Raw genomic sequence first — 26,873 nt, 5'->3', positions numbered from 1 at the left:
AAAGAAAATGTGGGTTTGCCAAAAAGACAGTATATTGGGGCGCCTGGGTGGCTCAGTGGGTTAAAGCCTCTGCCTTCGGCTTGGATCATGATCCCCAGGGTCCTGGGATCAAGCACCACATCGGGCTCTCTGCTCAGCCGGGGAGCCTGCTTCCTCCTCTCTCTCTGCCTGTCTCTCTGCCTACTTGTGATCTCTCTCTCTCTCTCTGTCAAATAAGTAAATAAAGTATTTAAAAAAGTATATTAACTATATTTTCTGTGTTTTTTTAAAAGTTTTTAATTTTAATTCTAGTATAGTTAACATACAGTGTTATATTAGTTTCAGGTGTACAATATTGTGATTTAACAATTCTATACATTACCCAGTGCTCATCAGGGTAAGCGTGCTCTTAATTCCCATCATCTATTTCATCCACCCCCACCCCCCACAACCATCAGTTTGTTCTCTATAGTTAAAAGTCTATTTCTCGGGGCACCTGGGTGGCTCAGTGGGTTAAAGCCTCTGCCTTTGGCTCAGGTCATGATCCCAGAGTCCTGGGATTGAGCCCCACATCGGGCTCTCTGCTCTGCGGGGAGCCTGCTTCCCCCTCTCTCTCTGCCTGCCTCTCTGCCTACTTGGGATCTCTCTCTCTGTGTCAAATAAGTAAATAAAATCTTTTTTTTTAAAGGCTATTTCTTGTTTTTTCTCTCTTTTTCCCTTTGTTCATTTGTTTTGTTTCTTAAATTCCACATACGAGTGAAATCATGAGTTATCTCTGTCTTTCTCTGACTGACTTATTTCCCTTAGCATGATACTCTCTGGCTCCATCCATGTTGTTGCCAGTGGCAAGATTTTGTTCTTTTTTATGGCTGAATAATATGCCATTGTATGTATATCACATCTCTTTGTTGTTGTTATTCTTGTTTTTGTTTTTAAGATTTTATTTATTTATTTGAGAGAGAGAGAGAAAGAATGAGAGAGAGAGAACATCAGAGGAGAGAGGTCAGGGGGAGAAGCAGAGAGCCTAATGTGGGACTGGATCCCAGGACTCCAGGATCATGACCTGAGCCGAAGACAGTTGCTTAACCAACTGAGCCACCCAGGCACCCACATCTTCTTTATCTTATTTTCTGTATTGTTGATGCTTGGGCCATCTGGTGCCTTCCTCCTCCTGGACAGACCTGCCTCTCTCAGTGCTAGTTAATTCCTAGAGATAACAAATGAATTCCCTGGAAGCACACCTTTTATATGCAAACCAACCAATCCAGAGTCCACTTCCACCAACTCTCCTCCTTTGTTACACTCTCCCAGGTTGAGCCACTATCCTCCTGCTCTAATCCCTCAGTGCCAAGTACCAAGTTACTAGACGCAGTCCCTACAGCCCTGGAGCCCCACTGCAATTACTCAAACTAGCCAATCCGAAGCCTCCCCAGCTGGCTTATTCTGTTTCACCCATGCTTCCCCATGCAAATAACAATTAAGGCTCTTATCCATGCTTTCCCCTAAAACGTTGGCCTCCTAACTGACGCTGGTGCTTCCTGATGTGGCCCTGCACGGTATGGCATGTCTCCTCCTCTTGGGAACTGTGAATTACAAACTATCTTTTTCATGGCAGTCATCTCTGGATCTGTTGGTCTAACCTTGCCTGAATGATATTAAAGCCTACCATTATAAAACAGAAAGACTTATATATATCAACTGAGCAGAATAAAGAGTCCAGAAATAGGCTCACATATAAAAAGTCAATTGATTTTGATAAACCTGACTAGGAAATGCAATGGGGGAAAAAAAAAGCCTCTTCAGCAAATGTTTCTGGAACAAGTGGGTATTGTACTGATAAAAACAAACATTGTGGGCACCTGAGTGGCTCAGTGGTTTAAGCCTCTGCCTTTGGCTCAGGTCATGATCTCAGGGTCCTGGGATGGAGTCCCACATCGGGTTCTCTGCTCAGCAGGGAGCTTGTGTCCCTCTCTCTCTCTCTGCCTACTTTGTGATCTCTCTCTGTGTGTCAAACAAATAAATAAAATCTTTAAAAACAAAAACAAAAATGAACATCGGTCCTTACATCAAACATACAAAGTGAATTGTAGGTCTAAACTGAGAAAGCAAAAGTGCTATAACTTAGAGAATGAAATAGGAAAAAATCTTTGTAGCAGGCTACTATTTCTTAAACAGATCACAGAAAGCACTAGAAAATTTTAAAAGACGATAAATTAGACTCCATCAAAATCAAAACATTTGCTCCTCTGATAGGCACCAGTAAGAAGAGAAAAGTGAAAGCCACGAATTGGAACAAAATACTGGTGATGTATATATCTGGTGTAGGAGTTACATCTAGCAAATATCTACAACTCTGAAAACTCATTAAGCAATTAAAAACCAGGAAAGGTATCCGAATAGACACCTGAAACAAAAATGTACAAATGGTCAATAAGCCCATGAAATGATATTTATCATTATTTGTCAGAAGAATACAACTTAAAATCATAATGAGATACCATTACATCCACTATGACAGCAAAAATTAAAGTGATTGATGGTAACAGGTGTTGGCAAGGATGCGGAACAACAGAAATTCTCGTGTACTGCTGCTGGAAGGGTAGACTCACACAGCCACTTTGGAAGATAGCTTGGCAATTTCTTATAAAGGCACACATACATTTACTTATACAATTATATGATCCACCAACTCCACTCCGAGGTGTTCACCCAAGAGAAATGTAAACATATGGTCACACAACGACATGCCAGCATGTTCACTACACTGTACTCATAATACTCATAATAACCAAATAACAGCCACCTGTCATTAACAGGTATATGGATAAACAAATTACAGTCTGTTCATATCATGGAATAGTCTTTAGCATTTCAAAGCAATAAACCAGCAATATACTCAGTAACATGGATGAATTGCAGAATCGTGATGCTGAACAATGGAGGCAGACCTAAAAGGGTATAGACAGCAGGATTCCACTCACATGAAACCCTAATAAAGACAGATTTAATCTACAGTGACCGAAAGCCAGTCAGTGGTTTGCCTAGGGGCCTACTGACTACAAGGGGCATGGAGGCTCATTTTCACGAAAGGGAATGTTCTCCATATCATGACTGGGGTGGTGGTTAACAGCAGCGTGGACCTTCATCAAACTGGGCACTTCAAAGGAGACATTTTATTGTATGTAAATTATACCTTAATACAGTTGATTGATTTAAGACAAAAATCTAAGTGGCAGTGATCTCAAGGTCAGAAGATGGGAGAGAGGCATGGCAGCAGGGGAGACGGGAGAGGAGTGAGGAATCTGAAAAGAGAAGAGGAGGGGGGCTGGTTATCGATGTGTTTATTGGTATCTTAGAGTTGAGAAGAAGAAAATGAGGAGGATGAAAGTGAAAAGGTCCTCAGAAGAACAGGAGCGTGGCAACCAAGTGGTTTTCAGAGAGGGTAAATCCATTAAAACCTGACCATATGTATTGTTAAGAATCTCAGGTCCTGGGGGGTGGGACTTAAGGAATGAAGGCTAAAAATGTGATGGAAGGAGAAAACATTCAAAGAAGCAAGATCTGTAGGGAGGAAGCCTGGCATATGATTCTGCCTGTAGGAATTGCAGCAATTCTCCTTGGAGGAAAGCCAGGCAAAAAAGACAGCTGCTCACATTAAGGGAAATAAAGGGAGAGAACAGTCTGGTACCTAAAAGGCCAATGTTATCTCTTCTCAAGCAGTTTCCAAAGTTGAGATCCTTCAAGAAGGCAGCAAGAAATAGCATTTTAAAGGCATAAGCTTCTGAGGAAAAGCGTTTCCATGTCCCCCATCTGCCTGGGTCACACTCACTCACCCGTATGGCTCTGATGTGGGGTTTTTCTCTCCAAAATCCATGGCTCCTCTCCTTGTTCCAACTTGAAGATGACCTCTGGTTTGGGAACTTCATACCCTGTTAATAGGACATGACAGAATTGGGTCCAGCTAATTGCTTTCCACTTGGTGTTTTTTTTTTTTAAAGTAACCACTTTTCATTGGGAAAAGAGTAATAATCACAGAGGTCAATGCACTGAAGGATCTCAGGCCCACCAGGGACGCCACTGGCACACACTTCAGTTGGCTCAGGGTACTCAGCAGCTGAGAATGAAAATACTTTCATGGAGGCTCTGTGTTCAGTTTCTCGGGCTGCCGTAACAAAATACCAAAACCTGGGTGGCTCAAAGCAGCATAAAGTCATTGTCTCATGCTTCTGGGGCCTCAAGTCTGAAATCAGTGTTAGCAGGGTCAGGCTATCTCTGGCAGATGTGAGGGAGCATCCTTCCTTGAGTCTTCTAGCTTGTTTTCTGGCAATCTTTGATGTTTCTTTAGCTTGTAAATGCATCTCTCCTGTCGCATGCCCTTCTCCCCATGTATCTTCACAATGACTTCCCTCTATATGTATCTATTTCTTTTCTTTATTTAAAAAAGATTTTATTTATTTATTTGAGAGAGAGAGAGAGAGCCAGCACAAGCTGGGGAGAGAGGCAGAGGGAGAGGGAGAAGCAGAGCCCCTGCTGAGCAGGGAGCCCGACGCGGGGCTTGATCCCAGCACCCTGGGATCAGGACCTGAGCCGAAGGCAGATGCTTAACTGAGCCACCCAGGTGCCCACATATGTGTCTATTTCTTTTTTTAAAAAAGATTTTATTTCTTTTATTTGACAGAGAGAGATCACAAGTAGGCAGAGAGGCAGGCAGAGAGAAAGGAGGAAGCAGGCTCCCCGCCGAACAGAGAGCCTGATGCGGGGCTCGATCCCAGGACCCTGGGATCATGACCTGAGCCAAAGACAGAGGCTTTAACCCACTGAGCCACCCAGGCGCCCCATGTGTCTATTTCTATGACCAGATTTCCCTTTTTTTATAAGCACACCAATCATATTAAATTAGGGCCCACTCCCATGAACTCATTTTAACTTGATTACCTCTATAAAGACACTATGTTCAAATAAGGTCACATTCTGGAGTACTGGAGGTTCATATTTCCACTCTGTTTTTTCAGGGGGACACATGATTCAACCCATTAAAAATCTGCCCTTGGACACCCCCCCCCCACCAAATCCATGTCCTTCCCAGGTGCAAAATATACGAACTCCACACCAATATCCCCAAAAGTCTTGATCATTCCAGCATCAAGTCTTAAATTCAAAATCTATCTAAATATCAACTCCAAGTGTCAAATCTTATCATCCAGATCACCTAAATCAGTTATGGGTGTGATATGAGTATGAGTCATCTCAGGGCAGCTTCTCTCCACACAAACCTGTGTAATCAGACAAGTCATCTGCTTCCAAAATGTAATGGCAGGACAGGCATTCCCATTCAAAAGGGAGAGACTGGAACGAAAAAAGCGATCACAGATCCCAAGAAAGTCCAAAACCTAGCAAGACAAAGCCCATGAGATTTTAAGGCTTGAGGGTAATTCTTATTGGCTCCATTTTCTGTCCTCCAAGCCTATTAAGGGGGGGGGGGTGGCCCCACCCTGTTGGCCCAGGGCCAGGAATGGCACCGTTCACTACTACCTCTACTGGTCCACTAGCAAAATATTTCCTGCCTGTTCCTGTGCCCCTTCCACTCTGCTGTTCTCTGTCTTAGTTCCAAAGGGAGGAATGCGTCTGCCAGGAGACACCGTAGTGATTCCACTGAACTGGATGTTAAGTCTGTCTCGTGTGGACACTTTGGGCTCCTCAAGTCTCTGAATCAAAAGGCAAAGAAAGGAGTTACTGTGCTGGCTGGAGTGACTGATCCTGACTACTCAGGGGAAATTGGACTGCTACCCTACAGTGGAAATAAGGAAGAGAGTGTCTGGAATACACCTAATCCCTTAGGGCATTTCTTGGTCCTACTGTGTGCTCTGTGATGAAAGTCAATAGGAACTACAACAATCCAATTCAGGCAGGACTACTAATGGCCCAGATCCTTTAAGAATGACTTTTTTTGGGCGGGGGGAGGGCTGGGTGGCTCAGTCATTTAAGCGTCTGCCTTTGGGTCAGGTCGAGATCCCAGTGTCCTGGGATCGAGTCCTGGGTCAGGCTCCCTGGTCAGTGGGGAGCCTGCTTCTCCCTCTCCCTCTGCTCCTCCCACCCTCTTGCGCACACATGTGCGTGCACACATATGCTTGCTCCCTCTTTCAAATACATAAATCAAATCTTAAAAAAAGGAAAATGAAGTTTTGGGTCACACAACCAGGTAAAGAACCACAATCTGTTGTATTGGCTGCGGGCAAAGAGAACAAGGAATCATTAGTGCAAGAAGGAATTCTACCTAAAGACTGCAACACAGATACCTTGTCTTGGTTTGCAGTCTACTGGCCCGTCCTGAAGATTTTGAATTTAGGTTTACAGCATCACCTCACTCAAATTTCCAGCTTGCAGGCCTGGCCTTTAAATTTCAGACTTGTTGGTTCCTGTAATCAGGCAAGCCAGTTCCTTAAAACAAATCTCTTCTCTGGAATCTGTGAATGTATTCATTCTGTCTATCTTTCTCAAGGTTATGTCTGTATGTATTGTGTGTGTGTGTGTGTGTACTCTGTATATGTATATACCCATATCATATTGGTTCCATTTCTCTGGAGAACCATAATGCAGATTTTGAGAGTGGTGCTAGAGGAAGAGAATCCTAAGAATGAATTTTTTGAATGGGTTATGGGTTTTCTAGAATTGGTTCCCTACTCTGATCACATTTGAAGGCACTAATGACTCTCTTTCCAGTACTACAGAGCACACTGACAGTCCATGGGATGATGTGGCAAAAGAGATATGCAAAATATCCCCACTGGATACCTAGATACTCCTTATCAAATGCTTGTGAGAGGTATGGTTCTGGGTGACCTTGTATTTGACACCTTAGAAATTTTTGTCAAACTTACAAGTATAATAAGATTGCCAGATTGCTCCTAATTGTGCTGGACAAAGTAGAGGGGGGAAAAGGATGAACTCAGGGATTTGAGTTCCCAGCTCAAGCACTGCATGGATGACCTGAAAATTTCTACGTCTGCCCTGAAAGACACCCCTAACTTCTGTAGCTACAGAACTGATGCTGCTGAAAACAAAACCCAGAGTCTCATCCTGGCTGTGGCCACATTACAACACAAATTGAATTCCCAACCTTATAGGATGTGGGCTATTAGGGTAAGGGAACTGACTGAAAAGAAATGGGATCCAGAAATTTAGAATGGACATAGATGAGGACACTGAACTTCTAAGCTCTGATGAGTCTTCTTTTGAGTAGAAGCAGCCCTTCTGCCCTCATCTGAGAAGATAAACCCTACTTTGCCTGAGGACCCCACAACGACCTCCCCTGAGGTACTTGCTGATTTCTCTCACAACCTAGCCCTACCACCCTGACTTGCTTTTAGACCTAGAACTAGACTCAAGTCTCATCAGGGCCCAAGAGGGGAGGTACAGCATAATCCACGAGGCATAAAAGAACTGCATTATTGGTCCAATTTATACAGACAGAAAACGGAAACCCGGGTGCAAATGGATATTTAAGAGTGTGGGATAATGGAAAGGACATAAAGTTGGATTGATCAGGCCAAATGTGTTGGTATGTGCACACTAAGCAGATTGTGAATTTAATGTTGCTGCTTGAGGGGTTAGAGAGGGCTTGAACATTTTGTTTGCTTGGCTGAAACATGGATCAAAAAGTGGTTCGTACAAAATGCAACTGAAATGGAGAAGTGTTTTGGAAGAATTCTCTATACTACAGAGAAAGGCATCCAAGGGCTTGGGAGCTTGGCACATTAGACTCGATTTACCGTGTAAGGCATGCTCTTACACACTGGGAGGGTCCATAGGACATGCCTGGGACATGCAAATTTGTGAGGTGTGTGTGGGGGGTGCCCAGTATTCTTGAAGAACTCTGTGATTGCTTTTCTCTGCAGGACACAAATTGGGAAACCCCAATGCAATGAGACTAACTGGATTCTGGGGTAACAGGGGCCAAATGGGGGCACTGAATTGATAAATGCAAGATAGACATGGTTATTACAGTGCACACAGCAGGGTTAAAACAGTAATCAGAATGGTCTGACCTGCAGAGACCCATGGTGTTGGCCAGTTGCTTATGCTGTCCCTAGAAAAGAAACAGACGAGCTACTGCATTCTTACTTGATCTGCATTAGGAGAAGGGTTCTAGGGCAAGTGAACGAAGCCTAACGTGAAATGTAAAGAGTCTCATCTCCTCAGTCAATTTTCAGACTTGAGCCCGTTTATAGACCCAGAGCTCTGTGAATGAAGGGGAGCCCGGGTTCCTTGAGGAAGGACCCCGCTACACCGTCAAAATGTATACTGCTAATCTCTCTCTTCCCGAAACAGATTTATAGCCCTTTGTCAGGGTGACTGTGCAGGGAGGGAAAGGACATAATGAGGCTTTTCCGAGATTACTGGAGACCAGTTCGGAACTGACACAAATTCCAGGAGACCCAGGATGTCACCGTGGCCCACAAGATGGCATAGGGGCTTATGAGAGTGAAGTTATCAACGGGGTTTCAGCTCAGCTCCATCTCACGGGAGGCACAGCAGGCACCCCAATCCATCCCGTGGTTATTTCCCAGGTTCAGACTGCAAAATTAGAATACAGATACTCAGCAACCAGCAGAATACCCATACTGGTTCCCTGACCTGTGCAGTGAGGACTATTATGGTGAGAAGGGCCAAGTGGAAGCCACTAGAACTACCTCTACTAGAAAAAGAGTAAACCCAAAGAAATACTGCATTCCTCTAGGAACTGCAGAGATCAATGCTACCATCAAAAACCTAAAGGATGCCGGGGGAGTGAGTCCCACCACATGCCCATTCAACTCGCCTCTCTGGCCCGTGCAGAGGACAAACAGATCTTAGAGAATGACTGTGGACCATCAGGAGCTTAACCAGGTGCTAACTCCAATAGTAGCTGCTGTACCAGATGTGGGTTCATTGCTGAAACCAATTAACACATCCCTTGGTGTCCGGTGAATAGTTATTGATCTGGCAAATGTGGGGGGGGTTGTTTGTTTTATTTTTGTTGTTGCATGTTTTTTTTGAAATACCTGTTACTAAAGGTTACTAGAAGCAGTTTGCTTTCAGTTGGCAAGGCCAACTATACACACACACACACACACACACACACACACACACAGATAGATAGATAGATAGATATAGATATCTATATATATCTTCACTGATCTACCTCAGAGATATATCAGCCCTCCAGTCCTAATGTCATAGTTTAGTCTGTAGGGATTCTGATTGACTTTCCCTCCCACAAAATACCACTTTGGTCCATTACACTGATGACATTATGCTGACTACACCTGATGAGTGAGAAGTAAGAACCACTCTTAACTTACTGGTAAGAGAATTTGTATGGCAGAGGGTAGGAAATAAATCTGACCACAATTTAGGGGCCTTCCACCTCAGGGAAATTTCTATGGGTAGAGCAGTATGGACTCATGGGACCCCTAGAATTTTTTTTTTTTAAGATTTTGTCAGAGAGAGGGAGGGAGGGAGGGAGCACAAGCTGGGGGGAGCAGCAGGCGGAGGGAGAAGCAGGCTCCCTGCTGAGCAAGGAGCCCAACATGGGGCTCGATCCCAGGACCCCAGGATCATGATCTGAGCTGAAGGCAGCTATCTAACCTACTGAGCCACCCAGGCGTTCCCCTACCCTTAGAAATTTCGAAGTGAAAAGTAAGTTTTTGCCTCTGGCTCTTCCTACAAGTGAAAAGAGGGACAATGGCTACTGGGCCTCTGTGGGCTTCAGAAGCAATATATTCCACACCTGCGTGCGTTACTCTGCTCCATTTACCATGTGGTCCAAAAAACTGCTCGTTTTGAGCAGTGCCCGGAACAAAAGAAGGCTCTGCAACGGGTCCAGAGTGCCACATTAGCTGCTCTCTCACTGGGGCCATATGATCTGGTGGATCCAGTGGTGCTTGAAATGTCAGTGGCAGTTGGGGATAGAGCCTTGGGTAGGCCCCTAGAGGTGAACCACAGAGCCAACCTTGGGATTTTGAAACAGAGCCCTATCATCCTCTGAGGCTAACTGCTTTCCTGTTGACAAAGAGCTTTTGGCTCGCTATTGGGTCTCAGTTTACTTGCTCGCTGTATTTAAGCCTATTCATCAGTGGAAGAAAGGAAACTCAGCAAGGACTCCTTCGGTAATGTTCAGCAAACACGGAAGAGCCTGGTGCTGAATCCTCACACCGTGGTGGGACATGAGAACTATGGCAAGCGGTAGAGACCCACTCAGAGGGGGCCCAAGTCCTTCTGATCAAGCCCCAGCTGGTGGATGGTGTGAGGTCAGTAGCAGCTCCTGGAGCACTGAGCCTGAGTCTTTCTGGAGTTGTGCTGCTCTGGCATGCAGGCCGAGGTAGGTCACAAGCTCCTTCTAATGCTAAATAATGGCACAAACTCAATTGTCAACAAATACTGGAAGGGAAGGAACGCTAAAGAGAGCATGATGCTGTTAGCAGGTAAGACTTCAGGTAGGATGTGGCAACTCCACATCCTTGACCCTAGGTGGCGGCTCTGCCCCTTCAGGCCTGGAACCAAGTAGGTGGCTTGCCCTGTGGAACTGAGGAGGTGAGGGTCTTTCACATTCTGTTTTCCCAGCCTGGGCCCTCTGGGCCTGTGGTGCCAGTAGCAGCCATCTTGGCCTCACAACCATCCTTGGAGTCATTCATCCCTCTTCCAGAAGGCTAATGCATGGGCACAGCTGAATAGTTTTATCAGCCTCTCTCCTACCAGTAGAATCCCAGCTACCCCACAGCCTTCCCTCATTGTTTCCTGTCTCTGTCCTCTTCAGTCAAAGCTGACAGCATTTCTACTGACGTAGTTGAAGAAATCCAAAAGTCATACAACTGATCTCTTTCGCAACTGGTTGTCCACATCTTTGGTTCTTTCCAGAGTCTTATCCCATCTTTTGCATATGGACAGGCTGAGTATTTTCCAAATCTTCAAGCTCTGCTTCTTCTCTTACTAATGATTCCTTTCTAATATCTTTCTTTTCTCCTACATTTTATGGTAAGCAGCAAGGAAAACATAGGCCATGCCTTTAACACTTTTGTTTAGAAACTTCCACAGCTAACTACCCAAGTTTATCACTTACACTTTCTGCTTTTCAACCAACAGAACACAATTCAGTCAGGTTCTCTGCCACTTTGTAACAAGGATCTCCTTTCTTCCAGTTTCCAGTAACACGCTCCTCGCTCTATCTGAGACCAAAGCCCCGTTAGCGTCCATATTTCTACCAGTGAATTTCTTCAAGGCAATCTAGGCTTTCTCTGTCAAGCACCTTTCCAGCCTCTACCCACTGTCTGATTCCAAAACCACTTCTGTGTCTTTTTCAGTATTTGCTATGGCAGCATCCCCCTTGCCAAGGAAAAAAATCTTAGTTTCCTAGGGCTGCTTTAACAAAGTGCCACAAGCTGGACAGCTCAAAACAGCAGACATGCACTGTGTCAAAGTTCTGGAGACCAGAAGTCCAAAATCAAGGTGTCAGTAGGGCCAATGCTCTTTTTGAAGGAGAACCTTCAAAACAGGAAGGAACTCTTCCATGCTTCTCTCTCTGACCTCTTGGTGGCCTCGGGCATGTCTCCACTTGCAGATGCATCACTCCAGCGACCTGGCCATCTTCTTTTCCTTCACACTGTCTTTTCTCTGTGTGTGTCTGTCTCTATGTCTAGATTTCCCTTATTTTAAGCATAGCAGTCATACTGGATTAGGACCCACCAAAAAGACCCAGTTTGAGCTTGGCTACTTCTGTAAAGACCCCCAATTCCAAAAAAAGATCATATCCCAAGGTGCTTAGTCCTAACAGGTTAGGATTTCAACATAGTTTCCTTGGAGGAATACAATTTTACGCATAACACGCTCCTCGTAGTTTCTCCGAAGGGCTGTGCTTACCCACTGAGCGCAGGTGGCTGTAATTCTCCAGCGTCACATCCCGGTACAAGCGTCTCTGAGCTGGGTCCAGTTGCTGCCACTCTTCCTTGCTGAAGTCCACAGTCACGTCCTCGAATGACACAGAGACCTGTAACAACACAGTCCCGTTCAAGACGACAGGGTCAGCAGCGGGCGATAGGGAGAGGATCATTGAGGAATTATTTTTTAAGGATTTGTTTTTCACCAGAATATGCTATACAGTATGACTATTAAATACCCAGTTATATGTAGTGTTGTATAGCATACAAATATCTAATCATAAATTTTTGCAATTCATTGTATTCAACATTTAGTCAGTTTGTTTAAAGATCTGATTTATTTATTCATGAGAGAGAGAGGCAGAGGTGGAAGGGAGAAGTAGGCTCCCCCATGGAGGAGGGCTCGATCCCAGGACCCTGGGGTCGTGACCTGAACTGAAGGCAAAGGCTTCACTGACCGAGCCACCCAGGCACCCCCAGTCTTTCATTTTTAAAAATAATAATTTTGTACAGGATTTGTCCTCGATCCCATTTTGTTGTTTGTTTTAATGGGAAGTATTTTGTTTTACTTTACAGTCATTTATTGTGCTCCAGTGAAAGAGAAAAAGAAAGTGCTTGCATTACAAACACCACAGTCAAGTCCACATATGCCAGTCGCTGCAAACCAAACCACATGTGTCCGCCGGGTCTCTGGGCATGCAATTTGCTTCCACTGTAGGAATGGGGAGGGGGCAGGCCAAGACTGGCTCCGGGGGTTTTGCTAGGGGGAGAGAAATTTTTGTCCTGGGGGGCACCCACCTGTATGGGAGTCAGGAGACAGCTAGGGATAGCTTTGCTCAGTGTGTCCAGCTCAATGCTGGATCCTGCAGCACTCCAAGGAGGAGGGCCCCTTCCCCCACCACAGGCACCTCAGACTGCCCCCCTCAACGCTAACCCTGTAAGTAGGTCCAAGGGGGCTAGAGGACACCATGCAGGGTGAGGGAGTTGGTGGGGCCAGCTCGACCCTGCCAAGAGCAGCAGCCAGCCTCCTTGGAGGGAAGGCAGGGTGAGGGCCCCAGGGCCCCAGGCTGAGTTGTAGCAGCTGTGTGGGTGGTGGTCATGGGCAGGCTGGCCCAGCTCTGAGTGTTCAAGCATCAGGCAGTTTTGGGGGTCACAGACCTGGCACAGAGGCCCATACATGGTCATGCCCTGCCGCGAGGCCCCCTTGTTGCTGTCCATCTGCAGGCTGACGTTGAACATGTCACGGTGCTCCATGCTCATCCCAGGCTTGAGGATCTGTTGCTTGGTTCCAGGTGCAGTCAGCCTGGCTTGGCTGGCTCCCTTGTTGGTGGCCTGGTCTGGGGGGGTGTCCTTGCTCAGCTTGGGGTCATAGAGGTGGTGCCGGGTGCCATAGGCTGTCATACCCTGCTGGCTAGCAAATCTGTTGGTGACCATCTATAGCCCGATGATGTTCTCTTAGCTTCTCTGGCTCAAATTTTTGTTCCTGCTTCTCTGCATGCTTCACCCCTAAATTCACCTTATTCCTTTTTGTCTTGGCCATGGCTGGGAGGGTGGACTGCACCTGGGTGTGGCTGGTTTTCTCAAACAAGTCATGGCCTCAAAAATGTCACGGGACTTCACTCCATACTCGGTAATGGCCTTGATGCAGATGCCAATGTTTTCCAGCTGGTGCCAATTTTGGGTCGACTCATTGAACTTCTTCATGGAGCCTGGCTGGAACTTACTGATGAACTTCAAAGAATGATGCTATCTTTGAGGCTGTCTATGAAACTGTGGCTGATGTGGTGCCCTGTCAACCCCTCAATCCATTCTCAAAGCTCCTGCTCCTGCTTGTGGTCGTACTTTTGGGCCAGCTTGTTCTCGACCTCAACAGACAAGCCACAGGATGGCCCCTGGTTGAAGTGAGCGGAGGACATGCTGGCTGGTGGTGTGCAGTGGTGGCAGTGGTGCTGAGGACCGAGGCAGTAGCTAAGGCTCCATCTGCTTGTGTTCTATAACTTCTAGAAGGAAGCATGCACACTTTTTTTTTTAACTTTACATAGCTCCCTCTACTATTGTTTTAATTAATTCTTCACAAATATGGCCATTTTCTCTTCATGCCTTTTTAAAAAAGGTTTTATTTATTTATTGGAGTGAGGATAAGAGAGAGAGAGAGAGAGAGAGAGAGAGAGAGAATGAGGGGGGAGGGTCAGAGGGAGAAGCAGACGCCCTGCTGAGCAGAGAGCCTATGTGGGACTTGATCTGGGGACTCCAGGATCATGACCTGAGCCGAAGGCAGTTGTTTAACCAACAGAGTCACCCAGGCGCCCTCTCTTCATGTCTTTTTATTGCTCATATCTAATTTAATTCTGTAATGGTGAGAAAATATACTCTGTATGATTTCAACTTATGGTCTATCTATGAGAATGGTTCGTGTGTCCCTGGAAAAGAATGTGTATTCCGCTGTTGATGGCTGTAGTATTATAATAATATATAAATCAAGTTGGCTGAGTGTTGTTGAAATTTTCTACCACCATACTCATTTGTCTTCTACTTGTTCAACCAATTATGTGTCAACTTTCTGGTAAAAATTGGCATGGAAATGTTAAAGTTTATGTGGCTATGCAAAGGACCTAGAATAGCCTAGAATATGTAATGGTAAGTCTTATTATAAAACTATGATAAATTTACACAGTGTGGTACTGATGTAAGTACAGACAGATTTATCAATGGAGCAGAATAGAGAGTCCAGAAACAGGACACACATATGGACAACTGTTTTTTCACAAAGGTACCAAAGTAACTTCTATGGGGAAAAGGAAAGTCTTTTCAAAAATTGTGCTGGAACAATGGATGTAAGTTTTGTAGGAAAAAACAAACCTTGACCCATACCTTACACCACATACAAAAATTAACAATAACTAAGGTCCAGGACGACTGAATTAAATTTTATCAGACCAACTTTCACATAGGTAACAATTATACTCTGAGCAAATATTAAAAAAAACCAATCTGGAGGTACTGAAAAGTAACAAAAATCAGGTATTTACTGGAAGAGAACTGACAATTAGAAGAAGGGATGGCACTGTTGGGTTTACCAAGTTTACAGCCTTTAGCTTGTAAACAGACCTAGTCAATGCCACGCAGGGTAACTACAATTCCACTCGAAAAACTTCAGTCTTACTGAACTTGAAGAATCAAAGGAGAGTTTTGCAGTCATCATGACCACCAGAAAGACAAGGGAGAATTCAGACAGAAAAGAATGCCCGAGATCTGTGTGTTAACTCTTCTTAATTTCTGGTCTAGTAAATAAATTTAAAATTTGAGTTACCACACACCACAGAGGAGACCATTGCCAACTGGAGTCCAGCCAAATTAAGTGCTTACTAAACCAAATGAAACAAAAAAAATCATCAGTCTTCAGGGGAACTAAACAGAATTCAAAAGGTCTACAATATGGTTCAAAACACACAAGATACAGTTGAAAATAATCAACATAGAAACAGAAAGGTCCCAAGAGAAATAAAAGAGGTTCAAAAGGAAATGCAATCAGAGACTGACCCTGAACTGATTCAAAGCTGGAATTAGCAGTAAAGGATTTTAAATCAGGTATCTATAAGTATGCTTATGAGCATAAAGAAAAATACATTCACAGTGAAAGAATAATAGGATAGTTAAACTGAGAAGCACTATAAAAATAACCAACTAGACTACTATGAACAATTACATGCAAACAAACTGGATAACCTAGAAGAAATGAATAAATTCCTAGAAATACACAACCTATCAAGATTGAATCATGAAAAAATAGAAAATCTAAACAGACTGAATACTAACAAGGAGACTGAATCAGTAATCAAAAACCTCCTAACAAAGAAAAGTCAAGAATCAAATAGCTTCACTAAGAATTCCACCAAACATTCAAAAAAGAATACCAATCTTTCTCAAACTCTTCCAAAAAAAAACAGAAGAGAAGTTAATCTAAGGAGGCGAAATTTACCCTGATACCAAAGCCACACAAGGGCACAAGACAAAAAAATTACAGTTCAATATCCCTGAAGAATACAGATGCAAAAATCCTCAAAAAATGTTACCAAAATGAATTCAACAATACATTAAAAGAATCATATAAAATGGCCAAATGGGACTTATTCCAGAGATAAGGATGGCTCAACATCTGCAAATCAATCAATGTGACACACCACATTAATAAAGTAAGGATAAAATCATACTATCATCTCAGTAGATGCAGAAAAAGTAATTAACAAAGTTCAACATCCATTTATGATAAAAACTCTCAACAAAGCAGGTACAGAGAGAAGGTATCTCAACACAATAAATACAACATATGACAAGCCTACAACTAACATCATAATCAACAGTGGAAAGTTGAAAGCTTTTCTAAGATCAGAAACAAGACAAAGATGCCCACTCTTGCCACTTTAATTCAAGAGTACTGGAAGTCCTAGCCAAAGCAATTAGACAAGAAAAAGAAATAAAAGGCATCCAAATCAAAAAGGAAGATGGAAAACTGTCACTATTTGTAGATGACATCTTATTATACATAGAAAACACTAAAGATTCCACCAAAAAATCTATTAGAACTAAAAAATGAATCAATGAAATGGCAGGACACAAAAATCAATATACGAAAATCTGTTGTGTTTCTGTACACTAATAATGAATTACCAGAAAAAGAAATTAAGAAAATGACCCCATTTATAACTGCATCAAGAAAAATACCTATGTTTAAAAAAAGAAAAAGAAAAAAAAAAGAAAAATACCCCAGAATAAATTACCCAAGGAGGTTAAAGAACTATACACTGAAAATTTTAACACACTGATGAAAGAAACTAAATAAGAGAAGTAAATAGAAAGATATTGTGCTTATGGATAGGAAGAATTAATATTGTTAAAATATTACCAATTTACCAAATATATTTACCAAATATATTGCAGATTCACTGGAATCCCTGTCAAAATTCCAATGGTATTTTTCAGAGAAATAGAACAAACCTAAAATATTTATGGAACCACAGAAGACCCTAAAACAGCCAAAGCAATCTCCAGAAAGAACAAAGCTGAAGGTATCACAACCCAGATTTCAAACTATATTACAAAGTTATAACAATCAAAACAGTATGTTATAGGGCGCCTGGGTGGCTCAGTGGGTTAAGCCGCTGCCTTCGGCTCAGGTCATGATCTCAGGGTCCTGGGATCGAGTCCCGCATCGGGTTCTCTGCTCCGCGGGGAGCCTGCTTCCTCCTCTCTCTCTCTCTGCCTGCCTCTCTGCCTACATGTGATCTCTCTGTGTCAAATGAATAAATAAAATCTTTAAAAAACAACAACAACAACAACAACAAAAAGTATGTTATAGCATAAAAACAGATACTTTAGAGCAGAGCCCAGAAATTAACCCACCATAGATGGCCAGTTAATTTACAACAAAAGGGACAAAAAATACAGTGGAGAAAGGACAGTCTCTTCAATAAATGGTGTTGGAAAAACTGGACAACTACATGCAAAACAATGAAACTGGACCACCTTCTGACACCATACACAAAAATAAATTCAAAATGGACTAAAGACTTAAATGTGAGACCTGCAACCATAAAGCTCCTAGAAGAAAACATACCCAGTAATCTCACTGACATCAGTCTTAGCAACATTTTTTTGTAGATATGTCACCTCAGGCAAGGGAAACAAAAGCAAACATAAATTACTGGGACTACACCAAAATAAAAAGCTTTTGCACAGCAAAGGAAACCATCAACAAAACAAAAAGGCAACCTAGTGAATGGTAGAAGATATTTGCAAATGATATATTCAATAAGAGGTTAGTATCCAAACTACAAAAAGAACTTATAAAACTCAGTTCTAATCCCCCCCAAAAAAATCTGATTTAACAACAGGCAGAAGACCTGAACAGAAATTTTTCCATAAAAGACATACATAAAAAGATGCTCCATTGTCAGGTTACCTTGCATTTTTGTATATTTTATAACACAAGTAATATTTTCATGAAGTAATATGTAATAGATGAATAAAATAATAAATTATATATATTGGGAAAAAAAAGATGCTCAACATCAGTGATCATCAGGGAAATGCAGAGCAAAACCACAGTGCAATATTACCTTAATACCTATCAGAATGGCTAGAATCTAAAAGAAATAACAACTGTTGGAGAGGATGTGGAGAAAAAGGAACCCTTGTGTACTGTTGATGGGAATGGAAATTAGTGCAGCCACTGGGGAAAACAGTGTGGAGGTTCCTCAAAAAATTAAAATAAAATATCATATGATGCAGAAATGCCACTATTGGATATTTACCCAAAGAAAAGGAAATCACTAATTCAAAAAGATACATGTACCCCTATATTAACTGCAGCGTTATTTACAATAGCCAAGATATGGAAGCAACCTAAGTGTCCACTGATAGGTGAATGGGTGAAGAAAATGTGGTATATGGGCACCTGGCTGGCTCAGTTGTTAAGTGTCTGCCTTCAGCTCAGGTCATGATCCCAAGGTCCTGGGATTGAGTTCCGCATTGGGGTTCTTGCTCAGCGGGGAGCCTGCTTCTCCCTCTAACTTTCCTCCTTGTGTGTGATCTCTCTCTCTCTTTCTCTCAAATAAATAAAAATAAAAATTAAAAAAAAGAAGATGAGGTATATAAAATGTAATATTACTCAGCCACAAGAAAGAATGAGATCTTGCCATTTGTGACAACATGGGTGGGCCTAGAAAGTATTATCCTAAGTAAAATAAGTCAGACGGAGAAAACAAATGCCATATGACTTCACTTATATGTGGAATCTATAAAACAAAACAAATGAACAAACAAATGAAAAAATAGACTCTTATATACAGAGAGCAAACTGGTGGTTGCCAGAAGGGAGATGACAGGGGAGATGGGTGAAATAAAGGGGATTAAGAGGTACAAACTTACAGTTACAAAATAAGTAAGTCATGAGATGAAAAGTACAGCAAAGGAAATATAGTCAATGATACTGTAATAACGTACGGTGACTACACTTACTGTAGTGAGCACTGACTAATACATAGAATTGTTGAATCAAGATGCTGTATACCCAAAACTAACATGACCTTATTTTTTATAGAAAGATTTTTATTTATTTATTTGACAGAGAGAGAGAGATCACAAGTAAGCAGAGAGTCAGGCAGAGGGAGAGGGGGAAGCAGGCTCCCTGCTGAGCAGAGAGCCCAATGCAGGGCTCGATCCCAGGACCCTGGGATCATGACCTGAGCCAAAGGCAGACACTTTAACCCACTGAGCCACCCAGGTGCCCGGCAGTTATATTTCAATTTTTAAAAAAAGGAAAAAAAAAACCCTGAAACTCAAAGTGCTCTAGAAGAAAACACAAGAGAGTATCTTTGCAACACTGGGTCCAACAAGGATTTCTTGACGTAGTACAAAAAAAAAATCAAGATAAAAGAAAATTTTGATAAATGAGACCTTATCAAAATTAAAACTTCTGTGCATAAAAAGATGCCATTAAGAAAATGAAAAATCAAGACACAACCTGGGAAAAAATATCTGCAATACATATACAAAACACCTGTAGTGAGGATGTAGAAAAAATGCCTACAAAGTGATAACTAAGAGACACATTATGCAACTTTTTAAAAATGGGAAAATTCCTTGAACAGACACCAAAAAAGATCTCCAAATGGCCAATAAAACACATGAAAAGATGTTCAACAGCTTTATCCATGAAAACCAAACACTAGAAACATTCAAAATGTTCATCAGCAGGTGACTGCGTATAGAGATTGTGCTATATTCATACAATGGAATACCCAGCCATAGCAAGGAAAGATCTGGACAGACACAACCTGAATGACTCTCCAAAATATTTTGTTCATTTAGAAACAGAAGCCAAACACAGACCAAATGATTCTGTTTATATGAGAATCAAGAACAAGCTTGGGACACCTGGGTGACTCAGTCGGTTAAGCAACTGCCTTCAGCTCAGGTCATGATCACAGGGTCCTGGGATCGAGCCCCGAATCAGGCTCCCTGCTCAGTAGAGAGCCTGCTTCTCCCTCTCTCTCTCTGCCTGCCTGTCTGCCTACTTGTGATCTCTCTCTGTCAAATAAATAAATAAAATCTTTAAAAAAAAAAAAAAGAACAAACAGAGCTAATATATAGGGATTAGAAATCTTAAAAACTGGTTGCCTCAGGGGTAGGATACTGACTGGTCAGGAGGGTGACAGACCTGCTCTGTACTTTGGTTTGAGTGGTGGTTACTTGGATATATTTGTCAAAACTCATCAAACTATACATAATTCAATGTCTTTCAAATATAGCTCAGTTTCAAAAGACACAGAAAACAAAAGCATACGTTAGAAATATACTTAAGGTACACTGTGGGCCCCAAAAGGAAAGTAGTTCTACTGGGTGTGTAGGGTTAAGGTCTTTAGAGCTGGTACAGTTTAAACAGGATCTTGGAGGGGAAAAGTAAGTATAATGGAGATAAACAGGGGAAAATACTTTCTAGAAAAGATAAAGAGAGAGGTATGGAGAAAGGAAAATACATGGTAATTAAGGAAAGAATGAACAGCTCTGTAAAAAGGAGAGAAGACAATCAAATATGTTAGGCAGGTGATTATAAGAAAAAAAAAATCCAAGGAAGTATGCTAGAGTCTGATCATGAAAATAGTGTAAAAGCCTTTCCATGAAACAGTCGTACCTTGTTTTATCGGGGTTCACTTTATTGCATTTTGCTGATACTGCATTTTTCACAAATGGAAGGTTTCTTGCAACCCTGCCTTGAGCAAATCTATCAGGGCCATTTTTCCAATAGCATTTGCTCATTTTATGTCTCTGTGTCACATTTCGGTCATTCTTGAAGAATTTCAAACTTTTTCATTATTATTTTATTTGTTATGGTGATCTGAGATCAGTGATCTCAGGATGTCACTATTGTAACCATTTTGAAGTGTCATGAACTGCATGCATATAAGACAGTGAACTTAACTGGTAAATGTCGTGTGTGTTCTGACTGTTCCACCCACCAGCTGTTCCCCCATCTCTCTCCCTTTCCTTGGGCCTCCCTGTTCCCTGAGACACAACAATACTGAAATCAGACCCATTAATAATCCTACAGTGGCCTCCAAGTGTTTAAGTGAAAGAAGAAGTCACATGTCTCTCACTCTAGACTGAAAGCCAGAAATGATTAACCTTAGTGACGAAGGCCTATCAAAAATGGAGATAAACCAAAAAGCTAGGCCTCTTGCCCCAGTTAGCCAAGTTATGAACGCCAAGAAAAGTTCTTGAAGGAAACTGGAAGTGCTCCTTCGGTGAACACAGGAATGATAGGCAAGTAAAACAACCTTCTTGCTGATCTGGACAAAGCTGTAGAGGCCTGGGAAAGAAGACCAAATCGGTAGACACGTTCCCTTAAGCCAAAGCCTCATCCAGAGCAAGGCCCTAACTCTCTCCAATTCTGTGAAAACTGACAGAGGTGAGGAAGCTACCGAAGAAAAGTCGGAAGCGAGCAGAGGTTGGTTTATGAAGTGTAAGAAAAGAAGCTGTCTCCTTAACATAAAAGTGCCCGGGGAATCAGCCAAGTCTTGATGGAGAAACTGCAGCAAGGTATCCCGAAGATTTAGCTAAGATCCTTCATGAAGATGGCTACATTAGAAAACATATTTTAACGTCGATGAAACAGCATTCTGTTGAAAGAAGATGCCAGCTGGGACTTTCAGCGCAAGAGGGAAGTCCATGCCTGGCTTCAAAGCTTGAGACTAGATTCACTCTCTTGTTAGGGGCTAATGCGGCTGGTAACTTTGGGTGGAAGCTGGTGCTCGTTTACCATTCTGAAAATCCTAGGATTCTTAAGAATGATGCTAAATTGGGGCACCTGGGTGGCTCAGCTGGTTAAGCGTCTGCCTTGGGCTCAGGTCAGCCCCGAGTTGGGCTCCCTGCTCAGCAGGAAGCCTGCTTCTTCCTCTGCCTTTCCCCATGCTTGTGTTCTCTCTCTCTCTCTCTCTCTGTCAAATAAATAAATAAAATCTTTAAAAATACAAGAATGATGCGGAATCAACTCTGCCAGTGCTCTGTAAATGGAACAACAAAGCCCAGATGACAGCATCTCTGTTTACAACACGGTTCACTGAATATCCTAAGCCTACTGTTGAGACCCGCTGCTCAGAAACAAAGATTCCTTTCAAAATACTCACTGACAATGCACCTGGTCACCCAAGAGCTCTGCTGGAGATGGACAAGGAGATTAATGCTGTTCTCATGCCCGCTAACACAACATGCATTCTGCAGCCCATGGGTCAAGGAGTAATTTTAACTTTCAAGCCCAACTATTTAAGAAACCCACTTTGTAAAACTGTCATTGCCATAGATGGTGATTCCTCTGATGGGTCTGGGTAAAGAACATTGAAAACCTTCTGGAAAGGATTCACTGTTCTAGATGCCACTAAGAACATTCAGGATTCATGGGAAGAGGTCAAAATATCAACATGAACAGGAGTTTAGAAGACACTGATTCCAACCTACCCTCATGGATGCATTGGAGGGGTTCAAGACTTCAGTGGAGGAAGTAACTGCAGATGTGGTGGAAACAGCAAGAGAACCAGAACGAGAAGTGGAGCCTGAAGATGTTAGAGAATTGCAGTCTCATGATGAAACTTTAATGGATGAGGAGTTGCTTCTTATGCATAAGCAAAGAAAACAGCTTTCCCTCTCTCTCTCTCTCTCTCTTTTTTTAAGTAAGCTCTACACCCAACGTTGGGCTAGAACTCATGACCTCAAGATCAAGAGTCACATGCTTTACTGACTGAGCCAGCCAGGTGCCCCAGCAAGTGGCTTCTTGAGATAGAATCTATTCCTGATGAAGATGCTGTGAAGATCATTGAAATGACCACAAAGGTTCAGAATAGGACATAAATTTGGTGGCTAGAGCAGTGGCAAGGTTTGTGAGGATGGACGCCAGTTTTTTTTTTTTTCAAAGATTTTATTTATTTGACAGACAGAGATTACAAATAGGCAGAGAGGCAGGCAGAGACAGAGGAGGAAGCAGGCTCCCTGCTGAGCAGAGAGTCCGATGCGGGGCTCGATCCAAGGACCCTGGGATCGTGACCTGAGCTGAAGGCAGAGGCTTAACCCACTGAGCCACCCAGGCACCCTGTGTCTTTTCTTTTTTTTTTAGATTTCACTGATTTATTTGAGAGAGAGAGTGAGCTGGGGGGAGAGGCAGAGGAAGAAGCAGGCTCCCTGCTAAGCAAGAAACCCGATGTGGGACTTGATCCCAGAACCCTGGGATCATGATCTGAGCTGAAGGCAGACGTTTAACCGACTGAGCCACCCAGGCAGCCCCCCAATCCTCCAAACTGTCTTTTCAAGCATGCTTGAAAACAGCCTTAAAGATAGAGAAGTAAGGCGGGCGCCTGGGTGGCTCAGTGGGTTAAGCCGCTGCCTTCGGCTCAGGTCATGATCTCAGGGTCCTGGGATCAAGCCCCGCATTGGGCTCTCTGCTCAGCAGGGAGCCTGCTTCCTCCTCTGTCTCTGCCTGCCTCTCTGCCTACGTGTATCTCTCTCTGTCAAATAAATAAATAAAATCTTAAAAAAAAATAAGATAGAGTAGTAAGGCAGTAAGGCAGCAAATAGCCTTAAAAGATAGAGTTCCCCAACTCCAGAGCAAGGGAGGGGTTATATAAATTATACTCAAGGTAATTTGGGGCACCTGGGTGGCTCAACAGGAAGGCTCAGTCTCTCCCTCTGCCACCCCCACCTGGGCTCTCTCTCCCTCTCTCTGTCAAATAACTCAATAAACTCAAAAACTCTTTTTTTAAAAAAAAGAGAATTTCTCCCTCCAGGCAAAGATCAGGCAGGCTTACTGCTCATGATGAAAGATCTGGGGTCCACAGGCTTGGGGGTTCCTCCCCTACAATGGAACCCACAGCATGTGCAAGTATCATCCAGCCGTCTTTGTGGCACCCTTGAGAACTGGGGCCTAGAAAAGGGGCAGTGGCCCTTAGAGAAGGGCACACCAGCGCCCACGATTGACCCGAGTATACAAGTCCTTTGTCTCTGACTCAGCAGGCTCATGTCTTCTGCCAGCTGCCATGAAACTGTGGCAGGCTGTTAGCTTGCAAATGGGATAAAATTTCAGGCCCTTCATAGTTCCTGGAAGTTTGCGTGATTAGGAATGGTTGCACGCAGAGATGTGGCTTTTTGGAAAAGGAAGAATGAGGGCCTCACAGGCCTCTCTGGTAGGCAGAATGGATGACCCTACCACCACCACCACAAAGATGTTCCCATCCTAATCCCTGGGACCTGGGACCTTTGAGGGAAGTCCAGGGGAACCAGCAATGAATATGTTGACCTTATGAAGGCTCCCCCGTCACATTAAACTTATATTAAGTAAATATGTATGCGCTTCTCTTATTAATCTGTCTTTGTTAGTTTTCATTTTCAGAACCAGCTGGGGAACCTAAGAAGGTCAAGGAAAACTTTCTCCTCCCTTATGCTACCATGAAAATGGGCCGTGAGTGCCTCCCAATTAAAGTGAATATCCTAAAAAGGAAAAGGTACCACTGACCTCGGAAAGCCTGAGTTAGCCAATGGGCTCAGCTAGAAAGCAATGTGGCTGTGGGATGGAGACAGCCCCGAAGCTGAAACACGAGAACCCAGCCACCTGACACAGAGCTCTGTGCATCCTGGAAACATGAGATGTTCATTGGGTAGGCCCCGAGTAGCCGCTAGATGATTCAAATCCAAAAGTAAATGTAAAGACTTCCTGGCTGGCATGGATCTGCCCCTCCCACCCCATGCCTCATCCCTTCCTCTCTTTCTACCCTGAGATCAGTTGCTTTGAAGAAATGATTAGGGGTGGGACAGAGGCTCCCTGTTCCCAAGAGGGACCAAGGGCCATACACACCCTCCTGAGTACTCTGGAGAACTTCAGGGATGGGAGCGCTCAGAGTTTTAAGGCTTTGTTGGAGGCAGGTACTGGGACCATCCTATCTGATCCTGAGGGGCCAAGGGAACACCCAAATTAACCGATGGGGTTTTGGCATGGATTGGCGAGGAAAGGAAAGGAAAGTGACGGGGGTGACGGGGGGCTTTGGGCCAATTCAATGCAGTTATTGTGGCTTCCATGCCCAATGTTTCATGGGCTTGTTCTGTGAATGTTCATAAAGTCCAAACGGGGTCCTCCCATTCAGGGACTGCCCTAGGTAAAGATATGGTGGTGAGGCATGCAAACTGCTTCCCAATTTGCTCCCCAAATCCTCTCCTAGCTGGGCCAAGAGAAACAGCAGAGAATTGCTGGAGGACAAAGGGGAGTCACTGCCTTACGTTTTTCTGTCCCACTGGCATTGGAAGATGCTCTTCCATGGGTCTCTTGTGCTCTGCTGGGTAGGACAAGAAAGCAAGGCTCTAAACGCTTGTCTCCCTGGCATTTCTCAGGTTCATGTATGAGGCAAGCAACTTTGAGGCTGGCTTCCAGGCTGCTGGTAAGCAGACTGCCCAGGTTCTGTCATGCAACACACTGCCTTCACAGGCAGCTGTCAAGAACAACCTGAGCTGCCCCTGGGAGAACTGTGGCTTGGGTAAGGTTAAAAATGAGGAAAAATGCCCCACATCACTTGCCATCAGGAAAATATGAATCAAAACCACAATGAGATACCACCTTACACCAGTTAGAATCGTTAAAATTAACAACACAAGAAACAACAGATTTTGGTGAGGATGCAGAGGAAGGGGAACCCTCTTCCATTGTTGGTGTGAATGCAAGCTCGTGCAGCCACTTTGGAAAACATCATGGAGGTTCCTCAAGATGTTAAAAATAGAGCTTAACCTACAACCCAGCAATCGCACTACTGTGTATTTACCCCTAAATACAGACATAGTGAGAATAAGGGGCATGTGCACCCCAATGTTAATAGCATCAATGTCCACAATAGCCAAACTATGGAAAGAGCCTAGATGTTCATCAACAGATGAATGAATAAAGAAAATGTGGTGTGTGTACACACACACACACACACACACACACACACACACAGGAATACTATACAGCCATCAAAAATGAAATCTTGACATTTGCAACAACGTGGAGGCTATTATGCTAAGCGAAATAAGTCAATCAGAGAAAGGCAATCATCATATGCTCTCACTGAAATGAGGAATTTGAGAAATAAAACAGTGGGTCATAGGGGAAGGGAGGGAAAAACAAAACAAGATGAAACCAGAGAGGGAGACATATAATAAGAGACTCTTTTTTTAAAAAAAAGATTTTATTTACTTATTTGACAGAGAGAGATCACAAGTAGGCAGAGAGGCAGGCAGAGAGAGAGGAGGAAGCAGGCTCCCTGCTGAGCAGAGAGCCCGATGCGGCACTCGATCCCAGGACCCTGAGATCATGACCTGAGCCGAAGGCAGAGGCTTAACCCACTGAGCCACCCAGGCGCCCAATAAGAGACTCTTAATCTCAGGAAACAAACTGAGGGTTACTGGAGTGGAGAGGAGAGGGAGGGCTGGGGTCGCTGGGTGATGGACACTGGGGAGGGTATGTGCTATGGTGAGTGCTGTGAATTGTTAAGACTGATGAATCACAGGGGCACCTGGGTAGCTCAGTGGGTTAAAGCCTCTGCCTTCAGCTCAGGTCATGATCCCAGGGTCCTGGGATGGAGCCCCACATTGGGCTCTCTGCTCAGCAGAGAGCCTGCTTCCTCCTCTCTCTCTGCCTGTCTCTTTGCCTACTTGTGACCTCTGTCTGTCGAATAAATAAATAAAATCTTTTAAAAAAAAAGACTGATGAATCACAGACCTGTACCCCTGAAACAAATAATGCACATATGTTAATAAAAAATAAAAAATAAAGTAGACAAATAAATAAAATCAGAGAATAACAACAACAACAATAAATGTGGCTCATATACACAATGGAATGTTACTCAGCCCTCAGAAATGATGAATATCTACTAGTCACATCCACATGCATGTAACTGGAGGGGATTATGC

At 43.4% G+C, this 26,873-nt stretch overlaps 1 protein-coding gene and 1 pseudogene across 3 annotated transcripts in view; both read right to left on the bottom strand.

The window, feature by feature from the left end:
* Positions 1–26,873, bottom strand: part of ZNF81 (zinc finger protein 81) — a 106,323-nt gene that overhangs the window by 22,004 nt on the left and 57,446 nt on the right. For all 3 annotated transcript variants that reach the window (XM_032330322.1, XM_032330320.1, XM_032330321.1), the window contains exons 4-5: positions 11,875–12,001; positions 3,813–3,908 (exon numbers count right to left, since the gene is read on the bottom strand). In XM_032330322.1, the coding sequence (XP_032186213.1) occupies positions 3,813–3,908; positions 11,875–12,001 (223 nt within the window). The remainder of the gene's footprint in view (positions 1–3,812; positions 3,909–11,874; positions 12,002–26,873) is intronic.
* LOC116582670 lies at positions 12,475–13,977 on the bottom strand (annotated as a pseudogene).

This window comes from Mustela erminea, chromosome X, assembly GCF_009829155.1.
Source record: "Mustela erminea isolate mMusErm1 chromosome X, mMusErm1.Pri, whole genome shotgun sequence".
In the NCBI taxonomy this organism is placed as follows: domain Eukaryota; kingdom Metazoa; phylum Chordata; class Mammalia; order Carnivora; family Mustelidae; genus Mustela; species Mustela erminea.
This window is presented reverse-complemented; position numbering and strand designations above follow the sequence as displayed.